Source organism: Passer montanus, unplaced genomic scaffold, assembly GCF_014805655.1.
Source record: "Passer montanus isolate IOZ18808 unplaced genomic scaffold, ASM1480565v1 scaffold10, whole genome shotgun sequence".
NCBI lineage: Eukaryota > Metazoa > Chordata > Aves > Passeriformes > Passeridae > Passer > Passer montanus.
Genome location: NW_024356505.1, coordinates 3,253,728 through 3,277,400, shown reverse-complemented (window position 1 = coordinate 3,277,400; position 23,673 = coordinate 3,253,728). Strand labels below are relative to the sequence as shown.

Here is a 23,673-nt window from a genome sequence, read left to right as displayed (position 1 = left end):
AAGTTCATGCTTCCACATCCCATTTGGCTTTAGTGGATGATCAAGAATAAAAAAGAATAACAACAAAAACTAAAAAAACCCTAATGAAACAGATTTCAGTGGTTCAGTAAGTAGTGACTCCCAAAACAATACCCTTAAATATGCTCTTGTCTTAAAAACACATTGTAAAAAAATACACTTGGCTTATCTGAAAAAAGGAATTGCACAGCTTCCTAATAAAAACTAATTACATTAATTTAAACATTTTGGTAAATGGACACTAGGAATAACAGAATTCAAAATTCTTTTCTAAGGACAGAGGACCAAAGGAACATGTTAAAAAAAAAACCTAGTTTATCTGTGAATTATTTTGAACTACATTCAATTCAACATACTACAAAAGAACTGGAAAAACAGCTTTATTGATGTCTCCAGCCATTACATATTTTGTTAAAAGCAATGTAATTTAATTTAAGCCATTCCAATTGCCCAGAGCATTCACTAGTTTCTTCAGTTCTTTCAAAAACTTTGTTTCAGTTCTCCAGGTCTCACATGCTCCAGGTGCCCTATAATCTCTAGGGTCTCAGAGTGAAGTGTTTTCCTTGTGGGCAGGACTGGTTACTGAAGCAGACAGTAGAAGCTGGAGAAGTTTGTCATGATGAGAGATTTTCAGTGCATCAGATGTCTGATATGCAGCTGTGAGTCTCCTCAAAGAGTGGGTGCTTCTGAACTTCAGAACTGCCCTTTACCAAGCAAATGCCACAAAAGCACAAATCAGCTGGTTGATGCAGGATGATGTGAAACAAGTTCTGCCCGTAATCACTTAACAGGAAAAGGGATCAGGAAATAACATCATTTTTCAAACCAAAGAACAGTCAGCTATACTCAAGAGATACCCAAGAGAAAACAACAACACAGAAGAGCAAGTAGCAAGCAAGTAGTGTCTCCTGTCTATCTCAAACCAGAAAGAAAAATAAAAAAAATAGCTTTTATCTGCATCAGAGGATAGAAACATGTACTGACAGTCTGTTGATTGCTTTTAAGATTAGGAAAGAAACTGTACACTTGCCAAAGTTTGTTTACCCACGCACCTCAGAGAAGTAAAAGCACAGAACAATATCATTAACATATTTTTCAAGTTTCTGGAGTGCATTTTTGCATGAAACTTATCATTTTCACTTCACTGTTTAAAGTAACTTCAAACAAAGAGTACACTATCAAGACAAAATACAATAATTTATCAATGAAAGTATCCACCATCACACGTGGTCTGCATCTAACCAACAGAGGTCTCTACAGAGACCAAGCACGCTTACCTCAGTGTTTGGCTGTAGTGCCTGTGCATCCTGGGCTGCAGATGGTACTATGGTACTTGCCCACGTAATGTTGGCACTAGCAGATGATAAGGAGCTGAGGGCACCGTTTTTCAGCTCCTCTGTGGAGTGTGACTTGGGCCCAGGCCATCCCAGGATACCATCTGAAGCAGAAAATAGGTATCAGCTTATGAGAGAAAGATTACAGATTTCCTCCATTCACCTCACCATTCTACTGATCTAAATGAATTTTATCTCTTCTCTGCTTCCATGTACAGCTTTACTTCAGTAAAAAATTATCTTGTACTTTCTGAACTAGCTTATGCTGTATCTCAAATGATATCCCTGCCTTTGGAAGCAAGAAACACTCTAAATAACCAAAGTAAGCATCTTTCAGGCAAATTTTCTGTGATTTTTTTTTAAAGTTAGACCTACTTAGACCTACTACCAGACTGCATAATTCTGGCATACCTTGAAAATTAAGCAAGAATTCTCTACCCACTATTTTCATAGTTATGAAGTTATCCAAGTAACCCTCCATTTCTTCTGCCTGAAATCAAAGTTTTAAGCCTAGCAGCTGTATTTTATTTCTGTCTGTACTACTAAAAGTTTTTTCTAAAATGCTTTACTGGTACCAAGATCACAGTTTAAAAGAGGTCTCATTAGAAAGATACACATTAAATATGAATCAAACAAAACTTGGCATCAGAACAACCCTTATTTCTGGGGGCACTTGATTTCCTGGATGGTTCTGTATTTAAGGATGCCATGACAGAAAGTACGATCAGCTAAGGCAAGTGCACAGTTGTTCCTCCCTAAGTGCTCTAAAACATAGTCTCAACAGTGAAATTACTAGCCCTCAGCACAGGACTTAAAATTTCAGCTATTAATTACACACTGCTATAAAACATAGAGATATGGATAAGAAAATCACAGCTCTTCACTCATTACCATAATTTATAAATGAATATACAATTAGTGCCACAGGGAGGATTTCCTCTCACCACTGACAAACTTTTAAGATGATGCAGAGCAACACAAAGTACATTAAAGAACATGCACTTTCTCCTCCCCATATCACCAGGGTTACCAGAGACTGCCTCCTAAGAGAAGTAAATGGTTGGATGTGGAGAGTCTATCTACATAGCGTTACAGTAGCACTTCCATTATTAAAAAATGGGCCACAAATCCCATAGCTGACTGAACTCTTACCAAATGCCAGAGACAAAACAGTTACAGAACATTCCTCTCATCTAAAATGGCACTAAGTTATGAAGACATGGCAGGAGTTCAGATCTGCTTTGCTTAGGGTGCTTTTGTGGCGCCACCTTTTGCTGAAGAAATCATGAGGAAAGCATTAGCAAGTAGTTTAAAAAAATTATTTTCAAATATCTGAGTAACCAACAGGGGAAAAATCAAGCTTTTTTTTTCTTTTTTAAAATGTGTATTTCATACAATTACACAAAATTCCTCTTGCCAAAGGAAGAACATTTCTGTGGCTCTGCTGTCAAATTATTTCTCACTCTTCATTATTTTGCAATAACAGATCTCGATCTAGTTTTCTGTTTCTCTCTGTCAAAGAAGCTGAATAATGGATTACTATTGATATTTTCCTATTACAGAGACACTAAAAAAAAATTGAACTGACTTCTCTTTATGCCAATCTTTAAAAATATGTCATCCCATCATTTCCTTGGGCTATCCATTTTCACTCTGTACAAACAATCTATTTGGCCTTCACTGTAAACAATTATTTTTGATTTTTTTAAAATCTAGTTTATGTAAATAACCATAATAAAAAGCTCCCACATGAAGAAGTACCTCACTTCAGGGAAAATTTTAAAGTGTGAACATTTACTTCATCATTACAAACATGTTTTTAAAATCACTATACTGGTTTTCCTCTTCAGTGCAAACACATTGTAAAAAGGCCTTTGCATTTTTTTGCACATTTTAGAGTCTCCAAGAGAAATAGAAACTGTTAGATCTAGGCAAGCATGTTTTCTCTCCTGTATCAAGGGCAATGCTACCCTCACAAAACAACAAATCTTGTCAGCCTAATCAAATTTTAAACAGATCTTAAAAATACATTATGACCAAGCAAACACCAACAGGATGCCAAGAGTTACAGTCCAAATTATATTAAAGCACATTCATTTCCTCAACACTTTGCATATAAGAAAAATTGTTTTGTTAAACTGTGCATCTGGAATTTGAGTGCTTTGCCAAAGAGAAATATGCAGGAAAAGATATTAAGTCACACATCACAGAAATCTAAACAAATAAAGAGTATCTCTCTGAACGAATTGAAAAAAAATTTCCACCTAGTTTCAAAGCGCCATCAGGTAACCCATGATGATCTTTAATCTACAAATCTTACTCTGAGATGTCAGCATTCTCCTATCATCCCCAGGGACCTGCCATATATCTAATACAGCAGCTCACATTTCAGGCAAAAGCAATCTCTGATAAGAGAATTCATCAGAAATTATCTTAAAATCAACTCAGACTAGAATACAATCCCTATGTAGAAAGTGAAAGGCCACAACAATATGGCTCCTACTTTACTCAGGTTATGAGTTTTCCAAAACTTTTCAGGACAGTTTTTCAGGGTTTTCTTCAGTTTTTCAAAATACCCAAAATGTTCTCACCTGCACTAGGACAAATTACTCTTATCACAAAACAGTACAGGCACAGCTGTTGTCTGTGCCATATCTAATCCAGTTGTTGTACTGGAATTTACTCTCCACAGACTGAGCTGCCATCTATAAATCATTCAATCCACTCTAATAGAGTTGCCATCTTTGCCCTTTATGGGACTCAAAAAATTTCTATCACTAGTTCAATCCCTCTTCTTATAAAGACTTTAAAAATATATCTATGAAAATTAAGCATAACATGAGAAAGTTTCTCTTCTGAGTCGGATGCAAATAGGAGAAAACTGCTGTCACTGGTTTGCGTTTTCTTAAGACAGATTTTTTCTCTGTTCTCAGTCATGGCCAAAGACAGCTGACAGAAAGGTAAATTTTAATCTATTTTGATACATTTCAGAGCTCTAAAGGAATTTGCCAGAAAGGCAGTCACAAATTATGCAGCTGTCAATACTTTTACATAACTACTTTACTACTTGCTTTAAGACTATGCAAAGCACTACACTAATTAAAACAAAACATCTGTTTCTGCAGCAAATGATGCAAAAATTAGAAAGGACCTACCCCCAAATACACAACTAGTACAATCAGCCAGATCTCTTCTACCTGCATTGTGTTGGTTCTGTAGTTCCAGGAGTGAAAACCCAAGTCTGATTCCTCTGAAAGTTCACAGCATATATATATATACAAAAAAAGAGTTCTTATAGAACATAACCAAAAATTAGCTTCCTTCCCACTTCTCCTCAACAGCAGCTGCCACTGTGATGAACATGCAGCAAGGCATATGAGAACACTTGTACCTAAGCAAAGCACAGCATCCAGACACAACCTATTTATCCTTTCCTTATAGCAGTGCTGCAGTTCACAAACATCTATTTCAGAGGGCACAGTAGGCTGTACCACAAAAATGCCCTCAGGAGAAACATCTTTCCCTTCTACAGGTGCACACTGCAGGAGTGGGGGGAGTTCTCTCTGAACAGAAGGTTTACAGGAGATTTTTCAGTTAAGCAAAGATGATAATTTTCTTTTGTTGGTTTTGATTTTCTGGCTACCTGATGTATCTTCAAACTCACTTTCGCATGATAATTGATGCATGAAATATGCTTAACACCCATCTCAATTCCATAACAAAAACCTCTCAAATTTTAAGTCTTCTGGTCTTGCCTGGGAGACTACAAAAAACACCCTACATTTTTTCCCGGGCACAATTGTAAACATCTATTTAACACACTTTCATGACATATTTTAAATATGTCATGAGTAAATATACTCTAGCAAATATCCCCTAACAGTGCAGTGGTAGGACTTGAGGAGAAACCAATATTAGACCTGGATTCCTTCCCCTGCCAGGGATGGATGCAACAGCTTGGTCCTTCTGCTGAATCCATACAGCACACTGAACCACCAACAGCAAATGGCAGCTGCATCTCTGCTTTTCACATGAGATTGTACTGGCTAATATTGTGTGGGGACTAGAAAATAATGTTATTTTCCAACGAAAGAAGAACATGTAAGGAATAATGCATTAGCCTTTAGACAGAACAGGAAATTGTTCTGGCTATTCTTGACAGAAGCAAGGCTGGGGAGGGTGCAGTTAATGGAGAACTGACTGGCCAAGCCAACTTGGTAAAGTACACCAGTAACAAAGAATTGGTACTGCTGTTTTCTTTCCTCACTCTTCCCTCTCCACATGCATTTAAGCACAAAAAAGGACTTACCTGTCTACTCATTTTTCTCTCTTGTCATCAGCTGCAAGAGAATTTCTAGTGGTCATTTGTCAACAAATTGAAAGCATCTACTTTTTGTCTTTCCTATCCATTTATTTTCTCCAAAAAGGAGGCAATAGAGAATAAAAAGCTCAAGTATATCCTGCCCCCAACTCCAGAATCATCTCTGATCCATTTGTTTCCATGGGACCCAAAATCAGCAGCGTTTGCACATTAAAGTGAACTGCAGAAAATCCACAGTAAGGATGAGTTCGGTTTTTGTTTTTAAAAAATCATAAGAAAAATGAAATGTTCTACAGTGTAGAAAAAAGGGCAAGGAAGAGATAGAAAAATATAGGAGGGAATTCCTATTAGGAAGATGCTTTATTCAGTAAATGAATGGCCAAAATGAAAAGCAGATTAAAAGAACGGATTGATCTGTGCAGGCTGCTACTACAGGAGAAGATTCTGTCTGCCAAAACACCAGAATAAAAAAAATAAAAAAAAAAACAAAAAAACCAACCCAGATCTAAAACACAACATACGTTGGTAGAGCTACATCAGAACAAACATTCAAGTTTGCTCTGTTCACAGTCTGGGAGAGAAGAATGTTAACAATTGCAGTCAACAGGCTCTGGAGATATTCTTCTGCCAAAGGCTGTACACAGAGCTGGAAAAAAATAGCACTAGAACTTCTAAAGTTAGAAATGAAGACAAAAGTTTCTTCTCCACATTTTTATTTTCAAAGGTACCCACTCTTTGTCTGCATGCCAAATAAACTCAAGCCTGTCAGAAGGTACCTTTGATGTACCTAAGTGGTGGCATTCCTAGCCAAAAAGAAAGGCCTTGACATTTTCCACCATCCTACCAAAAAAAATGTAATTCTCAAACACAAAGAAGCTTGTAAAGGTGCAATCTCTTATCCTCAACTCACATTACATGTAACCAACACTTTCAGCTAATAATACCCTTTTCTGGAATATTTTTCAACGAAAGAAAAAAAAATTACAAACATTTAGTCAGTGATCAATGCATATACCTTTAATAACAACAGCTAGAAATTATTCTGACATTAATTTTACTTAAAAGTAGAAACACAGACAGGATTTTGCTTCACTGACTGTTCTTGTTGATTTACTTCCCAAACAGACAATCACAAAAACCCTTCCAGAAAGCTTCAGAGTAGAAATAAAAAAAATCATTGACTAGCCTTCAAGACAAGATTGAAGGCTCCAGTTTAATCTTCATGTCTGCTTGTAGGTTTGAGGTCTAAGACTGACAATTCGTGAGAAACATGAAATGGAAAAATCATGTCATCCTTAAACTATTCCATTAGAAAGGATGCCATAAAAATATTTTAAGTCATGACCTACATAATTGTAGATTCTGGACAAGATTCCACTACAGCAAATGCTGATTTTTTTCTACTCTAATTACTGGGAAACAAAGCAACAAAAATATTTACATCAAAAGAAAGAAGACACTTTTTTTCCTTGTCTATAGCAATAAATGTCAGTGTCTGTTTAAAATAGTGACTATTTTATTATAATCTTCATGAGAGCATTCCATAAGTACTAGGTCAGAAACTCTCAGCCACTTTTAAGTCTTTGCTTTAGAGGCAGTAAGACTGCAAGGCCTCCAGGGAAGTCAGTAAAACTTGCACAATTGTGTATAAAGACCCCAAGGACACAAGGAAAGGTACAGATTAAGTAGATATAGATCTACTTTTAAGGCAGTTCTCTCTCTTTATGGCATAATAGTGAAAGCTTTGGATGCTGAAGGAAAGAAACTCAGGGGTAGTAGGTTCAAGTTACCCCAGCTAAGCAGTTGAGTATTTCTCACACTCCACACAAGGAAGACTGTTGCCTGCCTGGACTGGATTGCTTTCATGAACTGTAGGCTAGAAGCAAGAAAATAAATTATCAAATTCCTATCTTGTCTCTATCTATGCATTCTACCCCAAAATCCCCACTAGCATCTTTACACCACACAGCAGGTAATGAGCCAGCACTGGAGTGGAAACATTCAGCAATAAATTGCACAGGACCATGACATCTCACAAGCAAGGTGTTTGAGAATTCCTACCACCAGAGCACGTGGTTTTAAACTAAAAAAAGTCATTTTCACCTGACAGTGACAGAAAAGGTCATCTTCTGTTGTATTTGCTGGGTATAAAATTAAAATAATTCACCTGGAGGACACAATCAAAATGAACTAGATCATCTCTCAGAATTAGTTTGCTGGGGGATTACTTAAAGGCTTTATTCTGAATAGGTATGAGCTTATGCAGCTTTGATGACTCTGAAACTCTACCAACTCAGCACAAACATTAAGTCTATCAAAGTACCCCTGGAAAAGATTAAGTGTGCAGGAAAATCAGTAATCAAGACTTGTAGGCCAGGTTCTTTCAGGCAACTGTGTTGCATAATAAGGCCTAGCGAAAAAAAATCATTTCAGTCAGGGAGAAGAGACTAAATATTTCAGCAGCTTTTAGAGCTCTTCTTAGTGTTGTTTTTTTTAACTTTCATAGCAAAGAATAAGGCCACACACACACTGAAGAATTAACTGCTTGCATTCAAGCTCTCACAGTTACACCAAAGATGCTAGTGTGAACCAGTGCTACATAATTTTGATTCCTGAAAGGATTCTCGTGCAAGTTTACAGTCTTAGGAAGAACAAATCAAAATACTTATTAGATTTTATAATTATTCAGTATTTCATAGTCATGACTTTCCTTTAAAAAAAAAGGTGATTCCCTTTAAGCAATTACTATTGCTTTGCTTGCTTTTCTCTCTTCCTGTCCATAGATCCTCAAAAACCATTATCAAGTCAAAACAAGGACAGATTTAAGAGAAGATTATGTGGACACAGAGTCAAGGACCTGTGCACCTCAAGTCATCTATCTCTTGACAGTTCACTGAGATGACATCAAGATGAAAAACAACCTTCTGAGACCTTGAAACTAGAAAGTAACTTTTCTTTGAAAGTTGCTTTTCATCTGTTTCAAACTATTCTTTTCTGAAATAAAGTTATATCAAATATTTTAATTCAATGCACTTTAGCATTACTACTTAGGTAAGTACAAAGGAGGTTTGCATTTTCTACAAGAAAATGGTAATTTTTTAAAAATCATGTTCCTTTATGAAACCGATCAGCATCTGGATATGGGAAAGTCAGCACGTACCATAGGACAGGTGTCAAAAGGTTTTAATATTGGTTTTTTTCCAAGAACCACTTTTGTATCATTTTCCTGCCTCCCAACTAACCGTTTCACATTTCTGCTCTCCTCACAATGGGAATGCTTCAGAGGCTGTCCCACCATCTCAGCAGCCTTGAGGGCCTGTTCTGCCCTGCAGTGAACCTACCGCAAGTAAGGGCAGGTTGATGGGGATTGTTTCGGAAGCACCCGAAGAAAACACAAAAAGCCACCCTGTATCCAGAGTTCTGCCGCTGCTGCTTCTCTTACATCAACACTTGCTATTGTTCTTAAGACTTGGCAGTGCAGCTTCTGCATGGGAAAATCCTAACCACCCTCCCAGAAAGTTCAAGGTCCAACTTCCAATATTATGGACAGATCCAGAACTGGGTGAATTGGAAAAACTAACATAAATAGGGACTGAGAGGCTCATGCCTGCAGAGCTCACTGTAGTATCACACTCACATTTTAAGCTCATAAAACTTCTCACTTTTTTTTTTTTTTTTAAAGCATGGAGAACTCTTTCCAGACTCAAAGAAAACCACAGACAAAAATAAATCCACCTTAGCAGCATCCTTCCACGCAGAAAACTAGAAATATTATTTTCACTGTAGCACTGCATAGCATTATTTTTATCAAACGATCTGTACTGAGATTGAAATCTATTTTAAAAAAAAGGAAAAAAAAAGAGGGGGAGCAAACCAAAACAACCAAACTGGTTCCACACTGTCGTTAATAATGTAGGTTTATATATTTTAAAAAAAAAAGAAAAAAAAAGAGGGGGAGCAAACCAAAACAACCAGTGGTTCCACACTGTTGTTAACAATGTAGGTTTATATAGTTTATATATACCTTTTCCCCATGCCCCTTTTTTTTTTTGTAGCTGTCTTCAGGGCCAATTTCCCTGAGAAAACTCAGGACCACCTATTTTTCTTCTCTATTCTGACTGTAATACATTTTGCATCTTTTTTTTTAGGCAACGAATTAGAGTGCTTGAGGCTGCAGAAGGTCACAGCAGCTCATCCCAACTTGCTTCTCTGAGAATGGTTAATTTTGCCTGCTTCATATCTTATTTAAACATCCCAAGGCACATGAAACAATACCCAAGGGAGCTTGTGCTCACCTGATGACAGTGTCCTGTTATGCTGTTGGCCCACTTGATGCATGCTTTGCTGTAGTAGACTCAGGCATTCTCCAAGGCAGCTCAGGGTGGCAGCAGAGGTAGCTTTTAAAAGTAGCAAGTCCTGATCCAAGGCAGTAAGAGGCCCAGAATTTGGGAGAGATTCAATGGCTTGTACAAGATTCTTCTGCTGTCCTTCAGCTTGACTCATGATCTGTAAAGGTCCAAAAACATCTGCTGTCATAGGATATATCACTATGTAGCTGTTAAATTCTTATGGATTGAAATAGTGACTAAATGTGAAGAACTACCACAAATGGATGTTAATGTTCTGATCCAAACATACCACATACTCACCTACAAAAACGAAGGGCTTGAGACTACCAAAGGCCTGTAAAAATGTCAAGACTATGTTAGAGAAAATAGTCTCTTAAAATAGTAGGTTCACAGTAGGTTTAATAGTGACTCATACTTTCTGAAAGTCTTTGTAAGGAAAAGTAAGAAAATTCTACTTCCTTCTCCATTATTAATTTAGGCTTAGATTTTCTTGCCTTTGTATGTGATCTGAGACACCCAAGGAAGTTACACTGTCCCTCCTCCCTTCCTACATAAAGTATCTCATCACAGTTTAAGAACAGGCATTACCCATTCCTCAAACTAAGGACCTGTTTTTAGAAAATGCAGTAATTTTTAAGTTTACAGACGTTAGCATAGGAAGCAAACTTAGAGTACTTATTTAATATCCAATACCAATACAAGCTGTCAGGCAGAAAGTTAACCTCTTTCTAAGTTTGGACCATCTAGATGATGATTAAAGGGTTCCTTGTATAGCAGGTGAAAACAGTATTTGAGCAGGCTGCTCTTTAAGCAAATTGGCAAGCTTTCAAAATCCTAAAGCCAAAAGAAAAAGAATATGTTCAAAATTTCTCTCTCCATTTTTGCAGCCTGCAGGAAATCATATATGCAAATTACAAGCCTCTTACACTTACCTTGCAAAAAACTTGCTGCAAAAACTTACAGGTCTACATTTGAGATACCCAAAGTTTTCAGAAAAAATGTATCTGAAGACATCATAATAAACAAAGATTCAAGCTCCATTTGTCCACACTACTGTACTGTAAAAATGTATTATAAACTTCATTATTTTTTTATTATCATTATTATATTTTCAATATTGTGTGCTTCCTGCAGCCTTCCTACATTACTGTAAATTGACTGATTAAAAAAATATATGTTGAGTGCACTAAAAAAGCTAGAAAGGAAACTGAACTCAGAGATTAAATAACCACTCTTGCAAAAAAAGACTAGAATTACACAAGATGATGATGTTGCAGTTTGTAAATTTAGCCAAATGCCTTGCTGAAGGTTAACATGACATTTTAATAATCAACATTTAAAACAGAGGCCAAAACTTCAGTAAAAGGCACAGACAATTTTAATTTCCTTTGGCAGAAAACAAGACCTGTCAGAACGTGACACAGACATCTCCAATATGCAGCTTTAGGAAATCACAGAATCAATCCCAGGCAATGCAAGTATTCCTCCTCCATGGAAAGAGCACAAGGAGGCAAACAGAAGGAACAGCCAGGAGAAAAAAGATGACCATTTCCCCGGAAGACTAAACAATATAATTGCATGGAAAACCGCTTCTCTCCTTTTCCCATCCTGCATAAGAGTGTGAAATTGAAAACCTGACTTTCTCATACTTCACAGTGACAGAAATGTTCTATTTTCATTTCCAAGTGACTAGTTTTCCTACTTTTTTTTTTGGGGGGGGACGACAGCTTACAAATCCCAGACCTGCTTCCATAAAAAATAAAACCAAAAGCAAAATTTTGAAATCTGCAAACATTTTAATTTTCCCCTTCCCCTTAATGAAGGACTCTATTATTTTGCAGATTAGACAGGAGCATAAGACAAACTCATCAGGGAGTTCAGAAAACATTTGGAAAATTAACTGAATGTTTGCAGCTATCACTCAGCCCAAAAGTTTACAGGCTTTGTCAGCTGTATTCTTCCCAGATTAGGAGAAATTTCAATAAAATCAAAGACTAATTCTACCTTTATCCAAAACAAGGTGTTGGTCCAAGTCTTACTGTTTTCTACTTGACCTAAGACAGTTTTACAGCAGCCTTTTGATTCAGCTTTTCCTTGCTAGCTAGTTTCATGTTATAGTTGTGATACCAGCAGCTCTATGGACCTGACACAGCAGAAGACATCTGGAACTGCAACTTCTGTGTAGGATTCAAAGTACTAGAACTTGCTAAACTTTTACTGCTCATACTCTGATCATAACCACACTGTTTAAGGTGCTGAATGCCCCAAACAAAGATGAAGAATCTCCCCTATTGTAAAGTGACAGATCAACTCAATGGCAAAAAGCATAAGGAAATTACATATATTATTGAAATAACTGAACTTTTTTTTATATGTTTGCCAATTTTTTTTAAGACCTTGACAAAAGATTTCAGAAGAGCTGAAATGCAGCTTTTCTACAGAGAGTAAATCAAGGAGGAGCTGACACAAAAACACCAAACCATACAAGATGAAACTTATTAAACACATTAACCCTTAACAGGACAGCCACTAACTCATGCAGTTATAGCATCATTCTCTGTCTTACTGGTGGGTCTGGTTTTTGCATTTTCCCAGGACAGGAGAGGTAAAATGCTTGACTTACTAGCACTCTACGCTTGTTTCAAATTGATAATGAAAAGCTTTGACTTTGAGAAAGGGAAGTTTCTAACTTTCCTTTTACAAGGTGAAATAATTTGCCTAATTTTGAATTACTTCGCTCTTACATGGAGTTATTTGAGCACTTTATGATTCTCCATCCTTCCCATTTGCAAATACAGACAGTTCAAAGTAGTAGATCTCTACTTGTAACAACAACAAAGGGCATTTGCCCCTATTTCCTCACCAAATATGAACTTATTTCTCTTTCCACTCTTGTTTTGGATTTGACAACTCCTCTTCACCTAGATATTCTTCTCATAATATCACTAAACAACTGCACATTCTCAGAAAAGCACTGAAACGTCAAACATACAACTTTATGATAGATGTACACTAAAAGACCTGAATTACATGTGTGCAAATATCTAGCATTATTAGGTCTTCATTTACTTAACTGCAAAATGTTCAGTAAGAGGAAACCTCATCCTAGGAAGACACCAGCTCAAATGCAGAGTTTGCTTCTTTCTCCATCTTCTGCTTCAGGAGAACAAGGAGATGACAAGTGTTCCCAATCAACAGCTGCTCCTGAAGCACGAAGGCAATTCAGACCTTTTAGCCTGTCAGAAACTCTCAGGTATTGCCTTGTAATGGATTGACTTTGGCTGGTTACCCAGTGCCCACTGCTTCCCCTCCTTGGCTGAACAACAAAAGGTTTGGGGAGTCAAGATAAGGACAGGGAGGTCACCCAATTACCATCACAGGTAAAACAGATTGGATTCAGGGAAATCAGTGTAATTAGTACCTAGCAGAGCAAGGCAATGAGAAAACAAAACCAAATCTTACTTTTCCTCCAGCATCCCTTATTCCCAGGCTTAACTTCATTCCCAGTTTCACTACCTCCTTCCCCAGAGCAGCACAGTGGGGACTCACAGGTAAAACAGATTGGATTCAGGGAAATCAGTGTAATTAGTACCTAGCAGAGCAAGGCAATGAGAAAACAAAACCAAATCTTACTTTTCCTCCAGCATCCCTTATTCCCAGGCTTAACTTCATTCCCAGTTTCACTACCTCCTTCCCCAGAGCAGCACAGGGGGACAGTTATGGGGAGTTACAGCCTGCTCATGACACATTGTTTCTGCCACTCCGTGCTCCTTGCTCTCTTCACCTCATCCAGCATGGCAAACAGGCCTGCATGAACTGCTCCAGCACAGGTCTTTTGCAGGGTCACAAGTCCTGTCAGCAAATGTTTCAGCTTCCCCTGGGGTCACAGCCTCTTTGAGGCATCCATTTGTTCTGGCAGGGTCCTACACAGGCCGCAGGTGGATCTCTGCTCACCACGGGCCTCCATGGGCTGTAGGACATCCTGCTCCACCATGGGCTGCACCACAATCTCCAGGGAAATCCCTGCTCCAGTACCTGGAGCACCACCTTCCCCTCCTTTGTTACTGGCCTTGGTGTCTGCAGTTGCTTCTCTCACTCCTCTCTTCTCCGGCAGCAGAAGTTTTTCCTCCCTTCTTAAATCTGTTATCCCAAAGGCTCTACCACCATGGCTGATGGGCTTGGCCAACTGCAGGTCCATCCTGGAGCCAGCTGGCCTTGGCTCTGTCAGACATGGGGAAGCTTCTGGCAGCTTCTCACAGAAGCCATTGTCTGTGGCCCTTCTCATGCCAAAGCCTTGCCATGCAAAGCCAACAAATTCTCCTGAATAACACTACACTCCAAGAAACCTGCCATCCAATGACCCTCTCGTGAATGTCCAAACACAACAGGAAACATCTGCGATGCTTTCCTCTCTAGGTCATGCCCTCCCTACCACTTGCTCCAAGACAGACAGTCCACAGCTTTTGTTGCTGCCCTGGGCTGATCTTAACATCCTGTGTGAACCCAGCCCCAGCAACTACTACCTACCCCTTCACAGCTGGAACTGCACCTCCTGGTCTCAACACATAGCTCACCATAAGGCAAGAGACCAAACACTTATGTGATGAGCATCCAAACAAACGGTAAGTAGAAATTACTAATTCTCAGGGTTATTTCCACAGTACGTGGAAGATAAGCAGAAAAAGCCTTGCGATACCCTAGGTTTGCATAGAAATTTATTTCAGACATAATAAGATGAAAGAACATCCTTTCATGTGGTAAATAAGCTAAAATTAGTTATTAAAATTAAATTAGGAAGTAAAAATTTAAAATTGAAGTGCTATTTTCCATGATAAAAGAAAAAAAATACAGGAATTGAACATTTTGTTAAAATACTAGATGATACATTATTCTTTCCCATGCAGAGAAATCATCTTTAAAAATCTGAATGCCATTTTTGATTTAAGGCTTCAATTTGTTTCTGAAACTAAAAAGAGAAAGGGAGAGATTCCAAATTATTAAGTATAATAATAATCTCTATTCAAGATTTTTCCTTCCATCTGACAACAAAAATAAACAGAAACTTCAAACAAAGAAAATTGAATAGCCACACCTAAATGTAAGAGCATATGATTGTTTTTGACATGATTTTATTTTAAATGCTTTTGTTATCCAGACTCCAAGATTACCAGACATAAGTCTGTTTGTCTAGGACAGATGTATATTACCAGACATCTTTCTTTCCAGAATTATTGATCCTACAGGATTTTGCCCAAGCAACACAGTGCATTGCAACAACCTAAAGCAAACACCAGCTTTATGGCATCTGTAAAACTCAATCCACAGCTGCCGCAGGGGCACCTCCCAAGACAGTGACTTCAGGTTCCTCAAAGGAAGAATGACATCAGCCATATGACCTCAGAGGGCAAGCAGACACTCTCCCTTTGTCACAGGGGCCATGTGGAGCTAGCCATGAAAACAAGTAGCATCACCAATCCTGTCTTTCTACATAATGATTTAAATGCTTCAGATCATTCTACCCTCCTAAAATATAAAACATGAGAGATTGTCTTCAGACTGTGCCAGCCACAATCTGATACACATAAGAGCAATTTCAATTTTAGTTTAAATTTTGTTTAAATGTTGTTTAAATAGTGTTGATAACATAATTGAATCCTTTACAGTCAGTATTAAGATGTGCCTACCCATGCATGAGGAAAAATCCAAAACACTCCAGAGAAAAAACAAAACGTTGTTTTAGCACTGAAAAACCACACAAATTCTGTATCATCAAGCTCAGCTGTGATATGCTAGAAATCATTCATGAAAGAGACATTCTGCTCCATCAGTTAATAACACTTTTTCTCTACTGTAGTAATCTCTGTGCACCATTGCCAGCAGCACATGGTCTGACGACTTATCTGTAGGCAATTCCTCTGAAAGATTTAATGCAGTCATTTTTATTTTTAAATCCTTTCCATTATTGACTGCATGCAAGTTGAAAGCAGTTATTAAAAACAGAAGAAAATAAACAACACAATAAAAAGCGCTTATATGAAAAACAGAGCATCTGTAAAAACAAACAGTTCTGTGGAAAAACCTTTAGACACTTTAATAATAATAGAAATGCAACATGCATCACTTCCTTAAAACTCTAAGTCAAGCTGTCCTTGTGAGAAGTTTACTGCTTTTAAAGACTGGGAAACATCCAGCTTGCTGCTGCACTCTTTTTTGGCAGGATTTGATTGGTTGGTGCTTCATTTGGGGTGGGTTTTTCTAATATGAAAACACAGTCTTTCTCTCTGACACACGCACACACACACACACCTTCTGGAAATACTAGGTTTTTTTGCTTTTTAGAAAATAGTAGCAGAAAAATAACTCTTCAGAAAACACTGGGAAAGGACAGGAGGTGAGACCAGCTTTTCAAACTGCTCTAGAATAAGTCACAAGTGATATATGAGTGAGGACATTTAACCATTGTTAAACATGCAGGTTTCACAGGAGTTTGGACTTTTTTTCTTTTATTTTCTAGAAAACACTTTTTTTCTTAAAAGCAAATGAAGAACAGAAGAGTGCACACACAAGAAACAAAAACCTTTTATGTCACTGTAAATGTGATATATTGTGTTGTCACATGAACCTAACACAGTCATCAATTCTGACCTTGAGCAAGGACTCCTCCTGCAGTCTTGACCTGTATTTCATCAACACCAAAAAACTGTCATAGGTAAAAATCAAAAGTTAAAACAACCGGTATAAGTAGAATATATGTGTGTATATATACACACATACATCTATCAAGAATACATCAAAATGCAAGATAATGATGCCTGAAACTCCTGTGTCACTAAAGCAATCACACCAGTCACTAACTGGACACACTAGCTACCAATTCAGCTCATATTCACAAATCCAACACTATTTCCATTAAACTTGCCCACTTTCCACTATTTATTCTGAAAAAGGAAAGAGCATCAACACACATGCAAGACTACTGTAAATACTGTTAATCATCAGCTCAGAAAGTATACCTCATCAACCGAGATATCTGGCAAATGAAGGTTAACTCATACAAACTCAGTAAAAGTGGGGTTTTTTTTCAAATTTAATGCTCTGTTGCTTTGAGTTAAGGATAACCACAGCAGAGGAAGTGAACTTTTGCCTTGACTTAAATTACTGAGAAGAGTTCTCAGACTACTCAAGGTTACTTGCTAGTTCCATCTTATTACTTGACAAAAGAAATTTTCTGATGAGGATTTACAGACTTCACTCTTTTCTTCAGTAGAGTCACATAACAGATCTTGCAATGGGATTCCATCTATAGCATGCAAGCCAGGAAGGCAAAAATCACAGCTTAATATATAACTAAGATGAAATAACTAAGAATAGAGGTTGCTGCTGGAAGTACTCCAATAGCTAACAGAAATCTCTTATCAAGATAATTTTGCACTTCAGCTTTTAAAGTGTCTAGTGTAGAAACAGGTACAAGACCAGATGACCACTGCATCTGTACACTTGGCTTGCAATAAAACCTGACCTTTGGACCAAAAAGAACCTCCTTAAACTGTAAACAGGAAAGAATTCTACCCACAAGTATTCAATCTGGAGTAAGACCCACAGTAGCCTCTGCGAACATTACTATGCTAATGGCAAAAAATGTTTTAAGGAAGGATCCTAGAACACCAAGTGAGATACTCTGAAAGCGCCTTGGAAAGATGGAACCAGATAATGACATCCGTATCAGCTGTCCTTCCCTGATTACTGCTTCCCTCTCATTACCGGGAATAAGCACTAAAGTCTCCATTATCATCACCTCAGGGTAGCAGCCAGCTTGACCTCAATTATTTTAACAAAGCAAACAATGAACATTAAAATTGGAAGGACTTGTTATATAATAGTTATTAAGGCTCAGACACATACATCCTATCAACAAAGCTTCAAAGGAGCAAGTTAATTTTCATTTAGCATGTAATTTGCAGACAGAGACACAAAAAGTGATGGAACAAACAGAACTATACCTCTGACAATCAGGATGGAAGCTAATCATCAGAGCACATTTCTCTTTTTAGCCCCTGCCTCTGCTTTCACCATTCAATTTTTTCTCTCAAAAGAGAATGAAAACAAGCTCTCTCCACCCCAATCTGTTATTTTTGTTATCTTTTCCCTAACCAGGAACCCACAATCTCTGTTAGGGGAAAAACTGAAAAGTCAGTTGCTACATATCTTCATTGTCTCAGCTAACAAAACATTATTTCCTTTGGGGTTTTGTTTTGGCTTTTGTGCTCAGCCTTCTCACCACACGCTCCACAGGGTGGTTCCTTGTGAGGAAAACCTTAGAGAGCAAACATCAAATGTCATCAGGACTGAGTCTAAAAGCCAAGTCTAAGACAAAAACAGGGAGTGGAGGAAGCAGGCTGGCTCAATTGTTTCCTGTTCTCAGCTTCTCTTACCAATCTGCTGCTATCCCACTGGTCGCCATCAGCACCTCTGGGGGCTAGGAGCTCTCCACAGAACTCAGCACAGGACCTACTCTCCAGAGAGCAGCTCTTACCTACATTTGTCAGGAATATTTTGAATTGGCTAGCTAATTTCTTAATATACTAAACATGGAACTATACTCCTTTTTTTTGCACATTCGATTCCTATTTTGTATCTCCAAATTCTGCAACTTGGACATTTATTGCATATCCTTACAATATAAAACAATTCTATTTTGCACAGACAACATTCATTAATCATTATATGAACTACAGATGTCTTCTCATTGGCCTACTAGCCAATAGCTTATTAATCACACCTGTAAGCTTCCTTGTTACTAGTTGCACAGCTACAATAGTAAGACTTCATATTTTGTAGGTCTGAATACTATTGCTTTAGTCCATGAAATTACCAGATTTGAGGGAGAGAGGAAAAGGGGGACACAGGTCTCTTTTGCTGAATGGTCTAGAAGCATTCAACATTCCACGCAGTGGCAGAGGAGGAAAACTAATCTTCCCACGCAAGAAATTTTTCAGCTGGTTGCAACTCAGGTATATGAGAGAAAGCTCCTCCCTTCCTCCCTCTAAAATAGGCAGAAGCTCAGCAAGAAAGGGAGCTGACCTAACTTAACTACCTGTTTTACAAAAGCATCATTTTGTTCAGAAGAATGAAAGACATGATATATTTAACAGATCCATCTCCAAACACCAAAAATATATGATATCTGTAATTGTCAGTGTTCTCTGGGTATTCATGAAGACATTTGATTTGGATGCAAGACACTCCCAAGGACAATCTGAGTGTTCTGAGTTTCTAAGGAAGCCCACTTCTTAAACCTGGGAAGCAGAAAGACACCACAGAGAGCTTCACAGCCCTCGCAACACAAATGGTTAGTAAAGGATCAAAACAGTTCCCTGAGAATGCTTCCAGACATCTCAGCAAAACAGCCCACCTATGTCAGGCCAAAACAAATGGACTGCCTCGCTTTGCTACCTCCTTACCACACATGACAACCCCAGACATAAGGTTAAATGCATGTTTTCTGTATTCAATCTGTCCTCCTCACCTGAGAAATGAGCTACTGAATGATAGAAAGGCAACTGGGGCAGGGGTAAGGAAAAGACCTTGTGTCCATGCAGACAGACTAGGACAAAAAGTTCAGATTTTGCCAGAGAATATTTAAGTAGACAGGCAATCTTGGATTTTCTAAACTAGAGGATGTTTTTAGTCTTAATCTCTGATATATATTCAGCTTTCTGTGAGTGGCTTCATTACATAGGAGGGGAAAAAATGGGAGGGGAGGGAAGCTTTTCCTTTCATTCTCCCAAAATCTTTTCATGATTCTGAGAATACCTTCTTGCTGCCTAAATCTGAAGGAGAACACTTCTCCCTCACAAAATTTTCCCTGTCAAAGAGGAAGATTTACAAACAAAGCAAAGTACTAAAACACTAGAGAAAAATAAAACTCCTCTGATAGTGCCAGCTGTCTTGGAGTGTTTCACAGAATCACTCCACAAGTCTTCAGGTGAAAAGTGAAATCTTTTTAGAAAGAGCTGGCTGCCATAAGAACTACATAAGTGAAAGCATGTGATTCAAACAAATTGTATCAATGGCCACTGTGTTTTCCCACAAATCAGAGTAAGCTGTTTTTCTGCAAAATGACCAGTATCAACCTAGCACTGGTCACTTTGCCACTGGATGGAGGTGTCAGCGCATCAGGGCCTGTTGCAGGAGACATTACAATCTTCTTCTTTTCCCTGTTGTGTTAGAGCTCCCTGTAAATACTCCATGTGTCTGGGTAACACGTGACATAAAAGCCATCTATTGAGACTTGGCTTTTACTGTCAAACACAACTCAATGGGAACACAGAGTTGGGATCTCAAGGAAAAAATCAAAGGTAAGAAAAAAAGCAGCTCCCAAGGTTGTTTCCCCCACGTCAAGTTGCTTTCAGTAATCCAGAAACAAAAAATTAGAGAAGCAAAAGGAAGGAGTGCACAAATTCCAGTAAATCTTGGATGGCAGCTGGCTGCCATCTAGCCAAGCAGGAAGCACACAGTTCTATTTTAAACCACACAACACAGCACTGAGAGCAGTTTATAAAAAGAACTTTGTGGGAATTTATTCTTATGCAATTTTACTACAAAAATTACCTCGCAAAGTCATTATTTTTTGTCATTAAACGTTACTCATAGGCAGATGTTATTCTGTGGGCTTTTCTGAGTAGCAGTTTTCCTTACACTTCAGAAGGATCATTTTGCTGAATTTAACAGCTACAGCCCTGATCTGGAAAGCATATTTTGGTTATCAGGAATTTAGGCTCATTTTTGAATTTCAAGCATTCCAAAGAGCTCTGAAAATGTTGCTGCTAGCCATTAGGTCAACATAAGCAATCACAGGAAAATTCTATCAGTTTACTGCAACACAGGACACAATCGATAAAAGGTGGGGTTTGGACTTGAGTGAAATTAGTCTTCAGAAGAGAAAAGGCCATGTTGAATATAAATTACACATTTCAACATGAGTAGCTTCAAGGAGGCACAGCTTTCTGTCAGAATATCTGGTTCTGGGAAAAATAACTCCAAATCTTTTAAAATTATTATTATATTCTTAAATGCTACTTTAAAGCGTATGTCAGATTTGGCAAATCTTTTCAAATTATTATTATATTCTTAAATGCTACTTTAAAGCATATGTCATATTTGGGCAGACGTAGTTCAGGTTTGCTTGTTGGATGAGATGTTGCTAGCCATTGTCTTACTGGCCATTTTTTAAAAGCATACTGTCAGAAATCAGAATTGCAGGCAAGAAGCAGGTAAGCAGCTGCTGAAAAGCACCTTTGTAACACAGTTTCCAAAGCATTCAACACCTGCAAGACAAGCATTACAGTAAGAACATGCAGCAAAAGTTGTCAGAGATCAGGTCACTGTCAAATAACTAAGAGTTACAGTGCTTACTATTCGCATGTGCTGTAAACTTAAATGTTTCCTGCATTTCTTAGAGTAGCATTCAGTACTTTAAGTGCTACACAAGGAACTGAAGATTACAGTAAGCTCTCAATAAATGTGTATAATAATGTAAATTTAATGCTATGCTTAAAATATATGAGCCATTTCTATGGTTACTTTCTTCTTGAGGGCATTTATAGCAGTACTTTCTGTACTTAGTATTTGAAACTTTGCTAGCCACCTAATATTACATTGTCATATATTACCACTGAGAACATTCAAAAACACTTTCTACTTAATTCAATAAAAATAGCATGTAAGTGTGGGTTAACAAAATGGCCCATGTATCTTGGAAGCAGTAATTTGCGTTACAGAGTTGCAGAAGGTGCCCCTTGTCACCTTTGTTCAGGGTTTGCTGTGAAAATCACCGCTGCATCAGCCAGCCACCCAGAAACCTGCACTGAAAACAAAACCATGAGATGTGATACCCTCATCCAAGAAAAGATTTACTGAATTATGCTTTCTTTAAAGCTTCATTTTCAAACTGAGAACTCTGATTTTAAACTACTGCAGTATTTGTGCTATAGTTGTGAAAGAAAACAACCCTGTAGTTTCCAAAAAATGCACATATGTGTACGAGATGTTATGCTGTTTTATTTGTGCACATAAAATGGTTGAATTTTGTACATAAAGCAGAACTAAGTGGCAGTTCTGAAGGCACACAGAAACTGGAGACTGAATTCCCTTCAAATGTAACTTCTCTCAGGATCCCTTGGGAACCTACCATTTACTTGAAATGTAATTAAATGTTTTAATAACTGTAAAGAATAATCCTGGTTTCTCTACAACTGCTTAAGAAAATGAATGCTGCAGCAATCTCCGAATGTAGTTCTCATATGTACTGTATTATCCCTAATTTATAAATTGCCATTTATTAAATGACGGAAAATTATCATCTTTGCACATGCTCAATTACTGCTAAACTACAGGCTGAAAAAAATTATTAAAAGAAGCCATGTTTCTATAACTCATATTTTTCAGGTTTCAAGGGGGGGCTGGTAGAAGAAAATATCAAAAATAATGAGCCAGGTTCATTCTTGACATAACCCATATGGACAAACAGTGTAATTTTAGTAGAACATTTGCTCTACGATTCCCATAGCAACCTTAATTCTCCCTGCCTGGGTATCTGGAACCCAGAATGACTCAAGCTTCACAAGAATACAAAATCAAATGCACAGAACAAAGTATAGTTTAGGAAGATGCTACTTATATGCACTCTTAGTGACCTCAAACATATTGCAAACACAAAGCAAAGGTTCAGAGATCAGAGAAGTATTCCGGTCATGTTTATGTAATGGTAAGAGTTAGTTTATAGTATTAGAGTAATTTCCATCTCCTAATCTCCAAAGTGAGACAGTTAATGCTACTTACTGAATAATTTTTACAAGCACATGTACATTTACTACTCTGGGAGGTACCAGACTGACACTGTCAGAGATTTAAGCATTCCATTTACTCCCCTAGGAAACATGTTTCTATTGATCTTGGCAGGACTAACCTGAGATAGAAGAGATGTCTCCAGACAAGACAAACGGCTTCCAAAGAAACTGCCACAGAAGGCACCAAATAACTGCATCTGTTCTACGTGCTCTCAATTCTGCTTTTCTCTCTGAGGAGCCAAAGGGCAGGCAATCACAATAACATTGCTGTAGGGCCAGAAGAATATTTATGCATGCTCACACTGGTATTTTCACACTGTTCAAGTACAGCAGGTTTCTAAAACAGCGGCCAACACCAATTCAGAAGAAAGTGCAGAGTAACACCTGCAGCTGCCCCTTTTAGACCTCATGTTAGGTTTGAAACTGGTTTATACTGTTATAATGCCTCTAAACAAATCATAATGGCTCCTGTTAAAACCCAGCTGGAGCATCCCTTTTGGTATCAATAAGCTCAGCTGCAAATGAGCTGTTAAATGTACCTGTAACACAAATTTGTATTACAACACTTCTCAATTCAAAAAGTGTGTCTAAGCACAGTTAAACAGCAGTAGCTGTAGTATAACTTACACACTACCAAGTTCTGTGCCAAATAAATATGAATTTACTGAACTAAGACTTAAAGTCTCATACACTTTGTACTGACTTCAATGGACACAAAATTGACACAAAGGTTTTCTGCTGTCTTTTCTTCTGCTTCAATTTTCTTCAAGCCAAGAAGTATCCATTGCTTTCTGAGAAACAGC

At 37.8% G+C, this 23,673-nt stretch overlaps 1 protein-coding gene across 1 annotated transcript in view; it reads right to left on the bottom strand.

The window, feature by feature from the left end:
- The window catches only part of OSBPL10 (oxysterol binding protein like 10), a 108,760-nt gene that overhangs the window by 35,780 nt on the left and 49,307 nt on the right, over positions 1-23,673 (bottom strand). The window contains 2 exon segments of the mRNA XM_039713609.1: positions 1,296-1,456; positions 9,969-10,179. Coding sequence (XP_039569543.1) covers positions 1,296-1,456; positions 9,969-10,179 — 372 coding nt within the window.